Source organism: Abrus precatorius, unplaced genomic scaffold (assembly GCF_003935025.1).
Source record: "Abrus precatorius isolate BTA unplaced genomic scaffold, Abrus_2018 Scaffold9, whole genome shotgun sequence".
In the NCBI taxonomy this organism is placed as follows: Eukaryota; Viridiplantae; Streptophyta; class Magnoliopsida; order Fabales; family Fabaceae; genus Abrus; species Abrus precatorius.
The window spans coordinates 12301632-12319645 of NW_020874439.1; the positions used below are offsets into that span (position 1 = coordinate 12301632).

The 18014-nt window shown below is 25.0% G+C and overlaps 2 protein-coding genes across 2 annotated transcripts; both read left to right on the forward strand.

Moving 5' to 3' along the window:
- The first annotated feature begins 1549 nt into the window (after positions 1-1549).
- LOC113850826 lies at positions 1550-3002 on the forward strand. The gene is made up of 3 exons (XM_027481356.1): positions 1550-2395; positions 2531-2674; positions 2763-3002. Exons 1-3 carry the CDS (start codon positions 1550-1552, stop codon positions 3000-3002), a joined length of 1230 nt encoding a protein of 409 aa, XP_027337157.1.
- A 7485-nt stretch (positions 3003-10487) lies between these two features.
- Positions 10488-12045, forward strand: LOC113848848 (hydroquinone glucosyltransferase-like). The gene has a single exon (XM_027478200.1). It carries the CDS (start codon positions 10546-10548, stop codon positions 11992-11994), a length of 1449 nt encoding a protein of 482 aa, XP_027334001.1. The 5' UTR covers positions 10488-10545; the 3' UTR covers positions 11995-12045.
- The last annotated feature ends 5969 nt before the right edge of the window (positions 12046-18014 follow it).

Consider the following 18014-nt stretch of genomic DNA (forward strand, 5'->3'; position numbering starts at 1 on the left):
TCTAATCCTTAAATGTCAAGATACTTATGGTGCATTAACTAAATATTATTCAAATGAGTGAAACAATGTTGTTACTTAGTAAAAAGAAAAGGAGATCAAAGTAATTAGAAGTTTCACTATGAAGAAAAGAGAGAAATTAGAAAAAATTTTGAAATTTGTTTTAGTTGAACAAAAAATTTATTTTTATAGTATTTTTTAAATAATACTTTAAAAACATTAATTATATCTATACTTTTTAATCCACTAAGGTGAATACTAAATTTTATCCTATTTATTTTAAGTTATTTTATTATAATTATAACCTCTTATTTATTTATTTACTTATTTTAATTGGATAACTTATCATATAATAATAATAATAATAATAATAATAATAATAATTTTGGATGAATAAAAACATACTAAAAAATTAACAAAATTTAAAAATTAATCATTATCATGGTTAGCAACAAAAGTTTAACCCAAAAACTAAAAAAGAAAGAGTTATTAAATAAACCTATATCTAGTTACTTTTACATTTTTACTTTATATTTTTGTATCTTTTTAAGATAAAATTTGAGAATTAAAAGTAACAAAAAATGGTGACCTAAAACAAGTAATAGAATGGTAGAATAAAATTGACTTTAATAATATTTTCAAGATAAAAGAACTAAAATATTGAAGAGTACCAGAAGAGAGGAATGAGAGGGAATCATATTTGGAGGAAAGAGAAATACATTAAACATAATTTTTATTAAAAAGTATAAATTTCATTCTTATAAAAAAATTTAGTGTATTTTAAATATAACTTTAAAGCAAATATTTATTTCTAAATAATACATTAACAACATTAAGTAATTATATCTATACTTTTTAATCCATTATAAAAAAAATGTGAATACCATATTTTGGTCAATGCAGGTTTTTTTGGAGCTATGGAATAGTTTATAAGAAATTAGGTTTATAAATTCATAATTAGCTATCAATGAGCCCAATAAAGCTAAAAGTAAAAATTAAAAGTTGCTTGTGAATGTGGATAAAAAAAATAAAAATAAAATTAAAATGAAGTTACATATTTAAGTTAACATGAGCACAATGTACTATAAATAACTATAAACAGTTGGATACTTAAGTAATAATAGCTTGCATAGTTGTTATTTTATTTAATTTTTGACAACTTTCATTTAAATCACTTAATTTTGAAACAAATACTTGTTGAATCTATATTTAGTTTTGCCAACTATGTCATATCAAAATATTCTACTATAAAAGTAACATACAAGACCTCCATACATGCACAGATTTGTCTCCAATCAATATATTAAATTCTCAACAATTGTTTAAACTTTCAACACGCATATTCAAATCTTTGCCATGATCAACCCTTTATCTTCTCACGATGTGGTATGCAATATTTAACATCCAAGTTTTAGCACTTAGTATTTTTCAACTCTTATTTTTTCAAGCACCTAATGAATTATCTATAAGGTTATCCAAAAGTATAACATCCTAAACATAGCTAATTTGCACCTAATTATGTAACACTACTTTTGTTTATGTACAGGTAAACATGAAGTTATTTTTTAAAGCAATGATAATTTCTTTGTCAATACTATTGTCACTTCCAAGCATAGTATACTCAACTTATCAAAATCATATCAAGACAGCTACTTTCATGTCTGAGAGTTTTGAAGTAAGGCCAGGATTGGTTGCAGCAAAAACATTTATGAATATTGAGTTTCCAAGAGGGCATATTGGAGTTAAGAGTTTTGATGCGGAACTAGTTGATGAAGATGGAAATTCCGTACCTTTGTATGAAACTTATTTTCATCATTGGTTTGCTATAAGATACTTTGAAAACATTACTTTTTCACGTCACCCTGAGCTTAGTCAAGATTTTCGTGAGGCTTTTATTTACAAAAGAAATGATGGCCCATGTAATGAATATATTCTTCCACATTATTGGGGCTTTGGAAGTGAATCTCGTGGAACAATCTCAAATATTCCTGATCCTTTTGCAGTAGAACTAGGTAACCCTGCAAAAATTCCAAAAGGATATGAAGAGAAATGGTTGTTCAATATTATGGCCATTGATACGCGTGGGGTACAAGATAGGAAAGGTTGCAGTGAATGCAGATGTGACCTTTTTAATCTTCCAAAAAACTTTCATAATGTCTCAAGGGATATTCATGGCCAACCATTGAGCACACATTATAAGGGTGGACTCTTTTGTTGTCTAGATAACCTACAATGCAAATTAAGAGAAGGTTTTCAAGGTCCAAAGAGAAGACTTTCCATTAGATACAAAATAAGGTGGGTTGATTGGGACAAATATCAAGTACCGGTTAAGGTTTACATACTTGATTCAACTGATAGAGTGAGATCAAACGGTTCCAAAACCATCCATGATTGTCAGGTAGATAAGTTATTCAAGGCAATATTTCATTTAAAAAAAAGTATATTATTTAACCTAAATTTAATTATGAATGTAAATGTCTTTTAGTTTTATTAAGAGTAGTGAACAATAGAGATTTTTTAATGCTCCTTGCAGACTGAATACACCATTTTGGCAAATCGTAGTAGTGACTCTCCTCATGTCCAAAAGGCAATTATCCCATTAGAAAAAGGTGGTTATCTCATATATGGCACCGCTCATATGCACACAGGTGTTGTCAATGCAATTCTTTATAGACAGGTGATGTACAATATTTGCCATAATTATCATATCCTCTTTATTTGTTGTAATGCATCTTCACTTCTAAATATGTTTTTTATTAATTTAGGATGGAAGAGTTTTATGTACTTCAACACCTAAATATGGAACAGGAAAAAAGGCAGGAAATGAAAAAGGTTATGCAGTTGGAATGTCTGTTTGTTATCCGCAACCTGGTTCAGTCAAAATTAATGATGGCGAAACCTTGACTCTAGAGTCTCGATATAAAAATGAGTTTCGTACAGGGGCTATGGGACATTTTTACATTCACTTGGCAGAGCAATTATCACATGAAAATGTCAAAATTTAATCTAGACATGAAATGTTTCACACGGAAGCTATATATGTCTTCACCTAATAGTTATATTAGGTTTTGAGACATTTTATTTATGGCAACATAAATATCATCATTTCTTGTTCTTCCATATTGCTTGATTTAGAATTTCTTTATTACATATACCACCAAGTGAAGCATAAGTGAGAAAATAACATAAAATAGCAATTTAAATTTATCTTCTTTTCATTCAATATTCATATATTTGATCTATCAAAGTTGTATTACTATTGTTCTTTTTTTTTTTTTTTTAGCAAATATAGTAAGTAATATATGTTATATCAGTTTACCAAGAACTAGCACATTCTATTTTTAACAAAATTTCTTGTTTAACACACAATTAAATCTCTATTTTTTTTTGGTACTGTGGTATTTTCTAAGTATATATCTCTCAAAATATTCATAAAAAATTGTACAAACTAATCTATTGACTGTATTACAGTGAATAAAACATGTTTTTATTAGTTGTAAATTATCACAACGTGCTTGTTTGTGAGTATCATAATAAAAAAGAATAAATAAAAATTTTGTGAAAAGAAAATATAGTTACCAACAAATTTTATTAAAATCAAGAACAATTAGAAATTCTTTTTATTTTAAAAATTAGTTTAAGTGTAGGAGTCTATATATACACATGAAAAGATGAAAAATAAATTTGACTGCACCTCTAGTACATTCATTCATGGAAAAGTTATTTTTAATTAATTGTACAATTATTATCAACTATAAAATAAATACTTGTTTTAACCTCAAACTAAAATAAGAGTTAAAATAGATAAAATAAAATATTAATAAAATAAAATATAAGAAACTTGTTTTAGTTGGACAATAGATTTTTTCCTTTTCAAGATCCCTTCGTGCATAAGAAAATTAAAAATTACATCATTCTTAAAAATAAAAATGCAATAAAATGCAATTTACCAAATTATTTAAGATAAATTGTTTTGCATTTGAAAATAAATATTGATAATTGTCTAAACTAAATAATTTGCTTTATTTAAAGTTAAAGAAATTTTATAAAATATATTTAATTCACGATATTATCATATTTAAAGTATTTTATTTTTTTAAAGAAATACAAAATTTGATAAGTTGTCTCAAGTAAATAAATTTAATTATAAAATAATTATAAGAAAAAATTAAATTTCTTTTCAAAACAAGTGTTGAATCTTAAAGTAGCTTTATTAGGTACAAAAACTATTTAATCTTAAGGTTATTGAGCTACAAATGAGTATTTGAAAAAATGCATATAATCTTAAATAGTCTAACTACACATAAGTCCTAAAAGAATTAACGTGTAAGAAAAAAAAAATGTTTTGAGAAAAAGTGTAAATTGGAGACTATGAAAAAAATTTTAAAAATATAAAAAAAATATTGATAAGCCAAACACGAACTTAAGAAATAATAAATTTAAATAATAACTAAAATTTAGAAAACACATTTAATATGAAAAATAAGATATTATTTACAAGTTTTTATTCAATTTTTTAAATTTATTTTACTAGCATTTTTGTTACTTTATTTTATTATTCTTAATCTTAGATTATCATTTTATTTATCATCTTACTTAAACTAAATAATTAGCTCATCGTTTGCTTAAGATATATAACCTATTTAAAATGTATTACCCAAAAGAAAGTATATTATATGAATAATAAGAATTTTATTTAGTAGTTCATATAAAACTATTAAAAAAGTTTTGCTAGGAGAGATGGTAGAGTAAATTAATCAATAGTAACAAATAACATGCATGCATGATGACTTAGTAGTTAAGTAGAGGTGGTATTTATTACTTACAATATTTTGATAAATATATTGCAGGGTCTAGAGAATTGGGGTAATAAGAGAATAAGTGATAATTGAACTATATATGCTCTTTTGTGATTGTTATTATATTTTTAATTTTTATATTGTTTATATAATTAACATTGAGTAATTTATTTATATGAAGTTATTTTGAACCACCATTAAGTAATCAATACTAAAATTTACTCTCTCTTTTTTTTAGTGGATAAAAACCCTAATGTGTGGTTATATTCTTTTCTTTATTTTACTTGCATAATAATAACAAATATTTTAACGGAAGCACTACAGTAAAAAAGATATTAGAAAATGATTATGTGTTATCTTGTAGAATAGTTTAAAGCGCTTTAACAAGTTAAATTTCTTTTCAAAACAAGTATTGGATTTTAAAATAGTTTTGCTAAACACTAAAATACATTTAATCTTAAGGTTATTTGTTACAAATGAGTATTTTAGAAAATATATATAGTCTTAAGATAGTTTAACTACACATAAGTCCAAAATTTTTATTTTTTTTTTGAGAAAAAGTGTAAATTGGAGACTACAAAAAAAAAAAAAAAATATTAATAAATCAAACATGAATTTAAGAGATAGTAAATTCACATAATAACTAAAATTTTAAAAGCACATCCAATATGAAGAATAAGATATCTTTTAAATTTTTTTTAATTTATTTTGCTAGCATTTTTGTTACTTTATTTATTTAAAAAACACATTCAAATGTTATTTGTGTTTGTGATTTGAATATGATATTTACATTTGTGTATTAAGGACAGAGAGAAAGTGCACATGATTCAAAAGTTTTTTTTTAAATGAACTTACTAATCTAAATGTAAATTTTTCATAGTCGTTTAAAGGTGAGTACTTGTATTTTAATAAAGCTATTTTTAATTGATAAAAAAATAGTCATAAATATATATTCTATTTGATGTAGGTTTATTTTGTCTTGTTGATTATCTAGCTATCTATGTATGGGAGGTTTCCTTCCCCCTACAAAGGAGAAATGTATCATGTATAAAAATATAATGTCAAGTCAGTCAATTTGAGAGTTCCAAAAAGTTATTTAACTACTCACACTCTTTCTTAAAAATGATAATTGAGCATTGCTTTGCAATATTGAAAAATTTAATTTTCTATTTTGAAATTGATGCCCCATATAAATCTTATAGTTAATGACTCGTAGTAATAACATGTTGTATTATTCATAATTACATACGAAAATAGAATTTGAATAATCTTTTATATACGATATAAAGATAAATGAATCTTATAAAAATTGAGTACATAAATAGAAGTTCGACCATAGAAGAAATTAGCTTTAATGGTTATAATTTAGTCAAATTGACAAAGGTGTAATTAAGACAACAACATTTAGACTCTTGCCCCTTTTCTTTTTCTTGTGGCAGCGGAAGGGTTAGGAGTTCTTATGCGGAAGGCAGTGACTTGTGAGTTGTTCTCTGGTGTGAAGATTAGGGGTAGGGGGACCAGATATTTTTTTGCTGCAGTTTGCGGATGACACATTGATTATGGGAGAGGCTTCGGTGCAGAATTTGTGGACTTTGAAAGCATTATTGCGTAACTTTGAATTAATGTCAGGTATGAAAATTAACTTCTATAAATCTTTTGTATTGAGGATTAACACTGGTGATGACTTTGAAAACTTAGCTGCGGAGTTCCTACATTGTAAGATTGGTAGTTTTCCATTAAATTATCTCGGGTTACAGTTAGGTGTTAATCTGAGAAAGCCTAGTGCATGGAAGGGTGTGTTAGAGGCTCTTAAAAAGCGGTTAGCGTCATGGAAGCATAGGTATTTATCGATTGGAGGTAGGGTGACTTTGATTAATGCCATTCTTAATTCTATGCCATTGCACTCGCTATCCTTTTTTAAGGTACCGAAGTCGGTAATAAAGGAGATTGTCATTATCCAACGGAATTTTTTATGGAAGGGTGTTAAGGATGAATCTAAAATCTCCTGGGTGAAATGGAAAACGGTATGTAGACCGCGGAAGAATGATGGCTTGGGCATTAGGAATGTGCACTGGTTTAATTAGGCACTTCTTGGTAAATAGTTGTGGCGAGGTGTTAACTGTTCTAGTTCATTGTGGGTGCGAGTGTTGGAAGTTAGGTATGGCAGATTAGCTTATTCTATTTAGCGTTCATCAGTTCACAACAAATATTCTTTGTGGTGGCGTGATTTGCTGGAGGTTATTCATCAAGGGAATTCATGGTTAGATGAGAAGTTGGATAGGAGTGTGGGTGTAGGTTTGCACACTCTTTTATAGAGAGATAAGTGGGTTGGTGGGGTGTAATTGTGTGAGATATTTCCGCGATTGTTTGCAGTAGCGAGGAATGTTGAATCTTATGTATTGGAGAATAGTTTTCATGATGGCACTAGGTGGGTTTGAGATGTTAGTTGGCGAAGAAGACTCTTTTAACATGAGATCTCAAGCTTTAATCTTATACTAGAGCTTGTGGATGAAGTTTCTATTAAGATACTACAAGAAGATAAATGGGTATGGAGGACAAATTCTTCTGGTTGTTATTCAGTGCAATCTGTGTATTTATGACTATTTGAACTTTTTGGTGGTTCTAATATTGTAGATCAGTGTATGGTAATTTTTTAGCAATTGTTGTTGAATGCATTTCCTTGTAAAGGTTAGTTAATTGATTGTGGTGTTCAAATTAATAATATAACCTGTTGCTTCTGTCATGGTTTAGAGGAACTTCCAACTCATTTGTTTTTAATATGCTCTATTTCATCTCATATCTGATACTTTAGCTTGGATTTTCACTGGTTTTGCCTTCAAATTTATCGACTCACTTGCTTTCTTGGATTGGTGTTGGTTGAGGTAAAAGAAAAAGGATATTTTTATTAATTATTTGGGTAAATACAATGTGGTCTTTGTGGTTACATAGAAATTAAATTGTGTTTTCCAATGATATTTTGGATGAGAGGGAAGTCCTATATTCTATTATTCTGAAGTCTTGGAAATTGTTATCACTTGTTACTAAGGGAGAAGCTATTTTGTTAGTTGATTGATATTTAAACCCGCGAAATTGCATTCGTCTTAGCTATGTATAAGTATGTTTTTGTTTTTTATTTTCCTGAGTAAGTATTAGTTTTTTCTCTATGTATATAAGTTTTGAGTTTCTCTTAAACTCTCTCTAATAATATATGTTTTGTCTATAAAAAATAAAATAAAATAATTTTTTTTATTTTGATAAAAGTGAAATAATATCATTTAATAACATGGACGGTTGTGTTAACACCATATTCACAGAACTTGACAAAAATTAATAAAATAATTAAAATAAATATTTTATAATTTTAAAAACTAAATAATGAAAATATATAATTTGAGGATTAATTAATCAATTTCCAAATTTTGATAGACTAATTTTTTTTTTATAATTTTACAAAATAAAAATTATTTTTCATAAATTTTTAAATTAAATTGTTGAGTAACTATAATTTTAAGGATTAAAATGTAATACTACTTATGATTATTTTACAATAAGTGAGATTTTTTTTTAAATATCCTTTGTTGCGATATTTGTGTGATCAAACATTCATGCAACCTTAATTCAATTATTTAATATTATAATTTTTTTAACATGTGCACAGTAACACAAAATAAGAACTTATACATGTATAATAAACTTTTATTAGAAATCATATGCATTATGTCATTGAATTTGATGTATAAATAATGTTAAATATTACATTTTTTAATAAAAAATATTATTTATTAATTTTTTATCATATACTAATAAATATGCATTAGAAAAATTGTTAATATTATGCATACTTTAAAATAAAATATAAAGTTGAAAAATACTATCTTTATTCTAAATATAAGACTATTTTATGAAATTTGTTATGGTCTTTTCTAAGTTATGTTATATTAATAAAATTTTTACAAAAATATATTTAATGAAGACAAAGTAATTGATTATGTAGAAAGAGAGTAAGATAATAAATTTTAATTTTAAGAGTAATTTTTAAAAATAATTTAAATTATTAAAAATTTTAATATCATTGATAAAATTAACTATTTTTTTTATTCCTATGAATAATTGCCAACAAAAATTAGTCTAATCGGCAAATGTTAAATTTGTATCTTACAAATACAATAGTTCACTCAAATTCCACACTGAACCTCACCTAGTGACCAGTGCTGTAACCAAATAATTAAGATAAAAATAATAAATTTAATTATTTTTTTTAATATATAAAAAGATATCATAAAATCTAATGTATATATAAAATATAAAATATTATAATTTTAATAAAAAAGTTTTTTAAATGGATATCATTATCCTTATATAAATTTTAAAAAATGATTAATTAATTTTCTATTACGCAACGTTAGTGACACTATTGCATCGTTTTTCAATGCATCCTATATAGTATCCCCAACTCAAGCCTTCAATTGCATTAAACAGTCACAAATGCAGCATCAATGACAATGAATAAATGCACCGCTGCCCAAGACAGCAACTTGAGGTGACTGTGGTAATATTTTTCAGTTAATTAAAAATTTATTTTATTAGTTAAACATTTTGTTTGATATTTTAATAAAATAATTAAAATAAATAATTATATGTATTTTTAATGTTATTTTAATTAGTATTTTCAAAATTATAATTCTATTTGCTAGTTAAAAGTGATTTTACTAATATTATTATTTAATAACTTTTTATATTAATTTATTTTTGTCACTTTTAATTTTTTAAACCAATTTCATTATTGTTTCGTGATCATACTACATTTAAATTATTTAAAAATAATTTTTACTGACAAAAATTTAAAATTTTAAAAGGTAATTATTTTTGATAAAATTTTTATTTTAAATTTTATTTATATAAAAATTAAAAAATATTATAAATTTTAAAATACACCTTTTAAAAATATTTTAATATATCTTTATAAAACACATGTCATAAATAAAAAAAGAAATATTACAACATTCATTACTTTAAAATGATTAAAATTGAAAATGTTTGGAGAGATTTTGAATAAAAAAATAATCGAAATGATGATATTAAATTATTTATATTATGCTATTTTCTTTAATAAAAATATTCCTAAATTTAAAAACATATATTTACTAAATTTCCAAATATGGTCTAACAATTAATGATGCTTTATTTTTTATTTTATATTTATTATTCATTTCAATAATTAATTGTACCAAATATTTTTTAATTAAATTAAATAATATTTGAGGTTTTATAATTGTACCAAATATTTCATTAGTTTTGACACACACACACGCTCTTAGACAAAAGCTACATGTATTATTTTAGGATAAAATTTAGTATCAATATTATAAATATATTTAATATTAATTTTAATTTTAATTAAAATTTTACTTTAATAATGTATACCAATCTTTAATGTCAATATTTATTGCGTAAATTTATAAAAAATCAATTTTAATTAAAGATCAACAAACATGTGTAATAATATACCTAACTTATATTTTATTATCACTTCAGGTATTATTATTATTATTATTAATTTAAAATCAAAATTTTATTTTAATAATCATCATAATATAAATGAATGTCAAAGTGAGCACTATAATTTTAATTAAAAGGCAAGACTTATTTGAGAGAGTGCATCAAAACATTTTTTATCAAGAAGTGTTGGTATACAATTGTCACTTCTCTTGCCCCTAGCATTTGCATCTCTTGCCTGTGGTTGGTTCAAATGGAGGCAGCAAGAACTCACATAGCCCTTGTTTCCATCCCTGCTTTCAGCCACCAAGTTTCAATCCTTGAATTCGCCAAGCGTCTCATCAATCTCCACCAAGAACACACCTTCCATTTCACATGCATCATTCCCACCTTTGGTTCACCCACCAATGCTTCAAAACCCTTCTTTGATTCCCTCCCTCCAACCATTCACTACATTTTCCTCCCCCCAGTGGACTGTGAGGACCTACAAGTTAATGGGGTTCCCATAGAAATCCAAATTCAGCTTTCAGTTTCTCGATCCATGCCTTTGGTGCGTGAAGCATTGACATCACTCATCAATAGTAGCGGTTCCTCCAAAGTGGTTGCTCTTATTGCTGATGGCATGGCAATTGAAGCACTAGAGTTTGGTAAGGAATTTAACATCTTGTCCTACATATACTTCCCTTGTTCAATCATGTTGTTATCACTATGCCTACACTCTTCAGAATTGGATGAAAAAGTTTCTTGTGAGTATAGAGATCATCCCAAATTAATAGAGATTCCGGGTTGTATTCCTGTTCATGGCAAAGATCTTCCAAATAGTGTTCAAGAAAGGTCTAGTTTGAAGTACAAATTGTTTCTTAAACGTGGCCAAAAATACCGTTGTGTTGATGGTTTGTTAGTAAATAGTTTCATGGAATTGGAACCTGATGCAACAAGGGCAATATCACAAGAAAGTAGATGTAATCCTCCTGTATATCCAATTGGGCCCATTACGCAAAGTGGGCCTAGTGATCCAAAAAATGGTTGGGAGTGTTTACTATGGTTGGATAAGCAGCCACCTAACTCGGTCCTTTATGTGTCATTTGGAAGTGGTGGCACACTCTCACAAGACCAAATCAATGAGCTTGCTTTGGGGTTGGAATTGAGTAAGCGTAAGTTTTTATGGGTTAATTTGAGAGCACCAAATGATAGAGCCAGTGCTACTTATTTCAATGGTGAGGGGGTGGAGGATCCTTTGCACTTTTTACCATTGGGATTCTTAGAGAGAACAAAAGGGAAGGGTTTGGTCATGTCTGGTTGGGCTCCTCAAATTGAAGTCCTTGGTCACAAGTCAATTGGTGCATTTCTAAGTCATTGTGGTTGGAATTCGGTTGTGGAGAGCGTTGTTCAAGGTGTGCCAATGATTGCTTGGCCGCTATTTGCTGAACAAAGAACCAATGCGGCTTTGGTAACTGATGGCTTAAAAGTTGCTTTGAGACCAAAAGCTAATTCTAGTGGCAATGGTTTGGTGGTGAAAGAGGAAATTTCTAATCTCATAAAGCGTCTTATGGAGGGGTTAGAGCGTGAAGAAATTCGTGGGAGAATGAAAGAACTACAAAAGTTGGCTGCTTGTGCTATGATGAAAGATGGGTCTTCCACATGCACAATATCAAAGTTGGCATTCAAGTGGAAAAGTTTGGGAAGATCCTTGGAAGATTGAACATGGCATTACCTAAGTTTCATGTGCTTTTGCTTTGTTATTTTGTATTAATGTGGCTTTGTTTGATTTTGGATTGATTAAAAAATTATAAAATTTAATTATTAGATATTCAGTTATTCATCAGGCTATAGTTTTCTTACAAATTATAATACTTATAGTTTAGACTATTTTTTATAAATGTTTTATCACGTTTTAGTTTATACGTTTTATAAACTAATATTGACTATACAAATTAAATGCATATTCTAATTATAAATAAAATATATTTTTTGATGAACTTATTTTTAAAAAATTAAAATGAGATATCAAATAAAAAATTATGATTTCTTAAAAAGTTAGAAACTTAAATATTTACGTCGAAGATCATAGATAGAACTTTTATTTAAGAGATATTTTAATTAAAAAATTGTAACTATAATTAGTAAAATATTAAAAAAATTTACGTAAAAATTCATTTGTTCTTTTTTATGGATTAAAAATATAATTAATTAAAAAACACTATAAAAACTAATTAATAAGGATTTGAGTACATATAATAAAACTATTTATTAATATCATAATAAAAAAAATGAAAAATCTATTCATGTAATAAAATTGTCTTTAAAGTTGAGTAATAATATAATTTCATATTTCAAAGATAATAATTAAATTATTTTTAAGGAATCTATAAAAACTGATATATTATATAAAAACATATTATATATATATATAAATAAATAAATAAATATAGTTACATATAATAAAAATGCTTATACTTTAGTTTTTTATTTGAATGTAGATAACATGAAAAATATAAATTAAAGTAAAATTATTTATTAATTAAGAATTATATTTGAAAGATAAAATTGAGTTATATAATATATGTTTTTTTTAAATTAAGTTTAGTTTCTTATATTTTTAGAAAAATTATAATCAGTTAAATATGTTTTTTAAATATATAAATAATATATATTTTAATCCCAAAATAAAAAAATACAAAATTTTCACATAATCCTACTATATAAAAATATAATATACGATAATCTATTCTTTATAAATTTTAGGAGATTAAATTTTTTTTTAGCATTTATAAATCTTAAATTTTAATTAAAAATAATATACAAATATATTTAAAAACTTTTCCATTCTCAATTTCTTTGCCTTTTCTCACATTAAATATCGAAACAAAACTGAAGGGTCAAATTGTATTTTTCCTTTCTATAGTTAAATGCTTTTGATGTTACGGCACGTTCGCAAGACCACGTGAATTGAATTGAGCTCCTGAACTACGCATTCCCCAGGTTTTAAAGTATGCTACAAAAATGTGTTTCATGTCTTATTCATATATTCCGTGATTCTCAAACTTTCGTATTTCATAAATCCATATCACATTATGTTGTAAATAATAAATTTAAGATTTAATTTCACTTTTAATCTTTATACTTTGATGTATTTAAAATTTTTATTTTTTAATTTTAATTGTTAATATCTACTTTCTCTAATTTTTTAAATATTTACATTAAGTCATTTATTTCCCTTTTATTGTATTTTTTTATTTTTATTTAAATATTTTATTCATTTATTTGTATAAATAAAAAAAAATTTGTACTTCAATTATATATTTATTAGTTATTGGATAAATTTTTAGAGTAAAAAAACTTAATTTAAGTATTAAAAAACTAAAAAAATTAAATATGAGCAATTAAGACTAGAAAAATCAAAATTATACATGCATTAAATTTAATTATAAATTTTATTAATATAAGTAAAAATTTAGTTTAATAAATTATATTAAACTAACAAAAATTGTAAATTATTTTTATAAACTCAAGTAAACTTTCTATAGATTCTCTTAAATATTCCTTAAGTTCAGTTACGATTTTTTTTAATGGAGAAGTCACACTTACTTTTCTTTTACTTTTTTTACTTTGTTTTGAAGACTATTATATCTAAAGATTCATAAGTATATATATAATAAGTAATAACATAAAAGTGTAAGTATAATTAATATTAATTATAAATAAATCTAATCTAATTATTTTTCTCTTTCTGTTTCTCTCTCTCTTCTCACATCATCAAAGAACACTTTTGTGTTGAAGTCAGTAGAAATTTAGTTAAAGAATATAAGATTATATACTTAAGTCAAAAGGTTCATTTTGTATACACAGGTATGTTAGCTAAAGCAGATTTGTCGTCTTTCCATTTGATGTTATAACTGTTAAGGTACGAAAATGCATCTAGTGATTATAGTATTCATGACACACGTCTAATGAAGCTAGCTATCAATATGTCAAGAAAGAGTTGTCAATTAGTAGAAAAATACATAACAATTGGCGTTTAAGGTTACATTGGATTGCAAGATGGGTCTATAACAATTTAACTAAGGTGAACAATTAGTTTATGACCAACATAATATCTATGACTGTTGTTAATATTGAGCTTGACGAATGTTCTCACTCATGACAAATTTGGATAGAGTAATGGTAATAAGGTAGTTTGATCGAGGTCAAGTATTTGTTAGATGATTCTAAAAGTATATTTTTTCACCTAAATTGGGAACACAACTGTAATATTAATTTCGCAATGTTGCAACCATATGTATACATTTTCTTTAATATAATAAGTTTTGTAGTAAATTACTTATTGAAAAATGAAGAATCATAAAAAACAATAATTGCTTAATAATTTTTTCCACTATTACTTGTTGGAAACAAAGAGGTGGAGAAAATTATCATTGATTGAGTGTATAAAATTATAATTGCTGAATCAATTCTTTATTGCAAATTCATCCCATTTTAAAACTTAAAACAACTTAACTCTTTGCATACTTCTTAATTGTGTGTACAATTCATTATTAGCTAGCTCATTCTTTGTAGAAAATAAGATAGTTAATGACATCAGTGATTGGAAAAATTAAAATCAAGTCTCTACACACACGGGCACACAATCTGATGAGAAGCATGACCCCAATTGTTATTATGCAAATTGAAGACTTTTAATGTAGTTTAATATGGTATGTGATTTTTATACTTATTAAAAAGATATTAATTCTGTAATTTTTATGTTAAATTTTATAGAAAAAATGAGTGTATTTAATGCATATAATGGAATAAAATTATCTACCGATTCAAGAATGGAAGAACATATTGAATACGAAAAAGTATGACATATACTATTTCTAACAAGGGAAGAAGTGTATACCAATTTTATACTTATTCTTTCCTATTTAATACATGATAGGCTTGAAGACAACACAATGTCTTTAACTCAAATGCAAAGTCAAATGACCAACTAATTAACATATTCCTTAGCTGATGATTTGTTGTGGACTCCAATAATAACAATTTTAGATATTAAGTTAATTTGCTTTCAAAATTTTATAAAATGCATTGAAGTAAAATTTTATTCACCTTTAAGTAGTTTGCAATTTTCTTTTGTTCTTCCTCATAAATGTTTGTATAGTGTAATGGTTAAGATTATAGACATTGATTTGTACAAAGACCAGTAATATTACAAGTCATGTAGCTATTGCTATAAAAAAGCAACAAATGTTGGAAAACAGTATTATTGTGATGATTGTGATAATATGGGATCGGAAATTGATGGACAAGTATATTTCAATGTTAATATATTTTTTAGCAAGATTTTGTTCTAACATGTTATATTAATTTTTTTTTATTGAAAATATGTTTAAGATCCAAGTCAGTGTTATTAATGAAACAAGATCAACTTCTTTCACTTCCTTTGATTTGGTTGTTACTGATTCTTTTAGAGCATCTGCTTCAAATTTGTTGTAGATAATGAAAAACAATGAGGTACATATTTTGTTTATTATTACTTATGGTGCAAATATATTACAAACATAAATTTTGTTTTTTTTTATTCATATTTGTTTTTGTATTTAATTTGTAGATCTATATGGATGGAGAATCTCCTTTGGAATTGGATACATTGATAGAGAAAACTTTTCTCTTTAAAATATAAGTTATAAAAAAATAAATAAAATGTAAAGCATAAATAACAAAATTACAATGTGAAAAAATTAACTCATGACGATGAATTGATTTAGCAATTTAAGCATAAACATTTTATTGAAATAAGATTATAAAATTACATTAATGGTAAAAAGTAATTGATACAAATATACCACGTTTAAATTGAGTCTTTTTCTCCTTTCTATTATATGAAAAGGATTATGAGGAGGATATAGTTAATAAAAGAATTATTTTTCCATGTGTGGATAATAACATTAAGGTAATAGTTGAAGAAAAATAATAAGGACTCGTATATTTTTTCTTTTTAAATATAGTTTTTGGTTTTTAAAATAAAAAATAGAAAAACTTGTTTATTAATATAAGTTTTAAAAATTGTTTTAAAAAATGATTTATGATTTTTAGTTTTTAGTTTTTAAAACTTAAAAATAGAATTACTATTAGGGTGTTTTTTTTATTTTTGTTTTTCTATTTCTTTTCCTAAAACTAATAAAAATTTAATTGAAACAGTTTTAAAAACTAAATTACAAAAAAATTACTTTTATTTTTTCTTAAGAATAGTTTTATAAAATAATTTTAAAATATATTTTAAAATTAAAAATCAAAACTAAATTAAACAAGTCCTAAGTATTCTATTTTCTACTACTAGTGTAATGAATATCACATGATTCTGGCCAAAACATTTTAAATAGTAAGAGCATGTTTCATTTACTTTTTAGAAATAGTTTTCAATTTTTAAAAAAAATTTGTAGTATATAATTTTTTATATAATAATAACATATATTTCATTTTTAGGCTTATGGTTGATATTAGTCTATCTGAACATGTCTTTGACACTAAAATCTTAAATGTCTGTTTAGTGTACAAAGTTGAGAATGAAATTAAATGTTAGAATTGAAATTGAACTTCAAAATTTTGATTATTATATTGAGATATTCATTTGAAATTGAGATTATAATTTTATGGACAAATTTTATGACAACTAAACTCGGTCCACTTTAATTTTTAACATGCATCCTAAGAATTTGAATTCCTAATATTATAATTTATGACTCTCACTTTCATGTATTGTGCTCCTACTCTTTTATGTGGTTCTTGTTATTCTCTAGATACTTTCTTCTTCTCTTTTTTCTATACATCTTTCTTCTTTTTCTTTTTCTTCTTCTTCTTCTTATTATATTTTTCTATTTTTTATATTCTCTTCTCCTTCTAATTCCACTTTACTTGATTATTAATATAACTTTTTTTCTATGTTCTTTTATTTTTCTCTCTTCTCTTTTTTCTTGTTTTACATTAATTATTAATAAAAGTATTCTTCTCTATTCCTCCTCCTCTTATTCTTCTTTTGTGTCTTCTCTTTTATTTCTCCTTTTTTTTACCTTTATTACATGTTTAATATGTTTACTTATCGTGTTGTATTGTTATTCTACATTTACTGCAAACTATATTGTATTGTTGTACTTTTTAGACTTGCCTCAAATTATATTATTTATATTAATTGTATAATAAATTGTTCAACACTTTTTTAAAATTGTTAGATGTCAGGAAATATTAGAATTTAATTCAAGAACTATGTAAAAGAGAAACAAAAAAGAAAAAGCTAGTGCCAAATGCAACAGAGTGATAAAGACACAGTAATAAGTAAAATTTTAAGACAATTATAGCACGAGATTGATGAAAATTATTGTAATAAATTATATTTACTAAAAAGGTATTTTTTGAGCTTTTTAATATTTTACGAGAAAGAAGAGGACTACATAATTATCATGTAAGCATAGAATAATATATTGCAATGTATCTACTTATTTTAGTTCATGGTCTTAAAATAAGAATTCTCAGAAGTACTTATATTCAATTTATATTTTTAATTTTAAAAATTAAATTATATTTGTGAGCATTCATATGCTTTCATCTAATTTATAAAAAAGATAATTCATAATATAATATTAAATTTTGTAAATTAAACATAAAAATAAGTCTACTGTGCCATAATTTTTTAAAAAGAAATATTAAGTTACCATTTTTATAATTTATTTAATAATTATTTTA

Excerpts from the sequence above, each read along its gene's own strand:
- LOC113850826 (XM_027481356.1), top strand. The coding sequence starts at position 1,550 with ATGAAGTTATTTTTTAAAGCAATGATAATTTCTTTGTCAATACTATTG. Across the intron at positions 2,396-2,530 it reads AAACCATCCATGATTGTCAG|ACTGAATACACCATTTTGGC; the intron begins GTAGATAAGTTA and ends TGCTCCTTGCAG. Across the intron at positions 2,675-2,762 it reads ATGCAATTCTTTATAGACAG|GATGGAAGAGTTTTATGTAC; the intron begins GTGATGTACAAT and ends TTATTAATTTAG.
- LOC113848848 (XM_027478200.1), top strand. The coding sequence starts at position 10,546 with ATGGAGGCAGCAAGAACTCACATAGCCCTTGTTTCCATCCCTGCTTTC.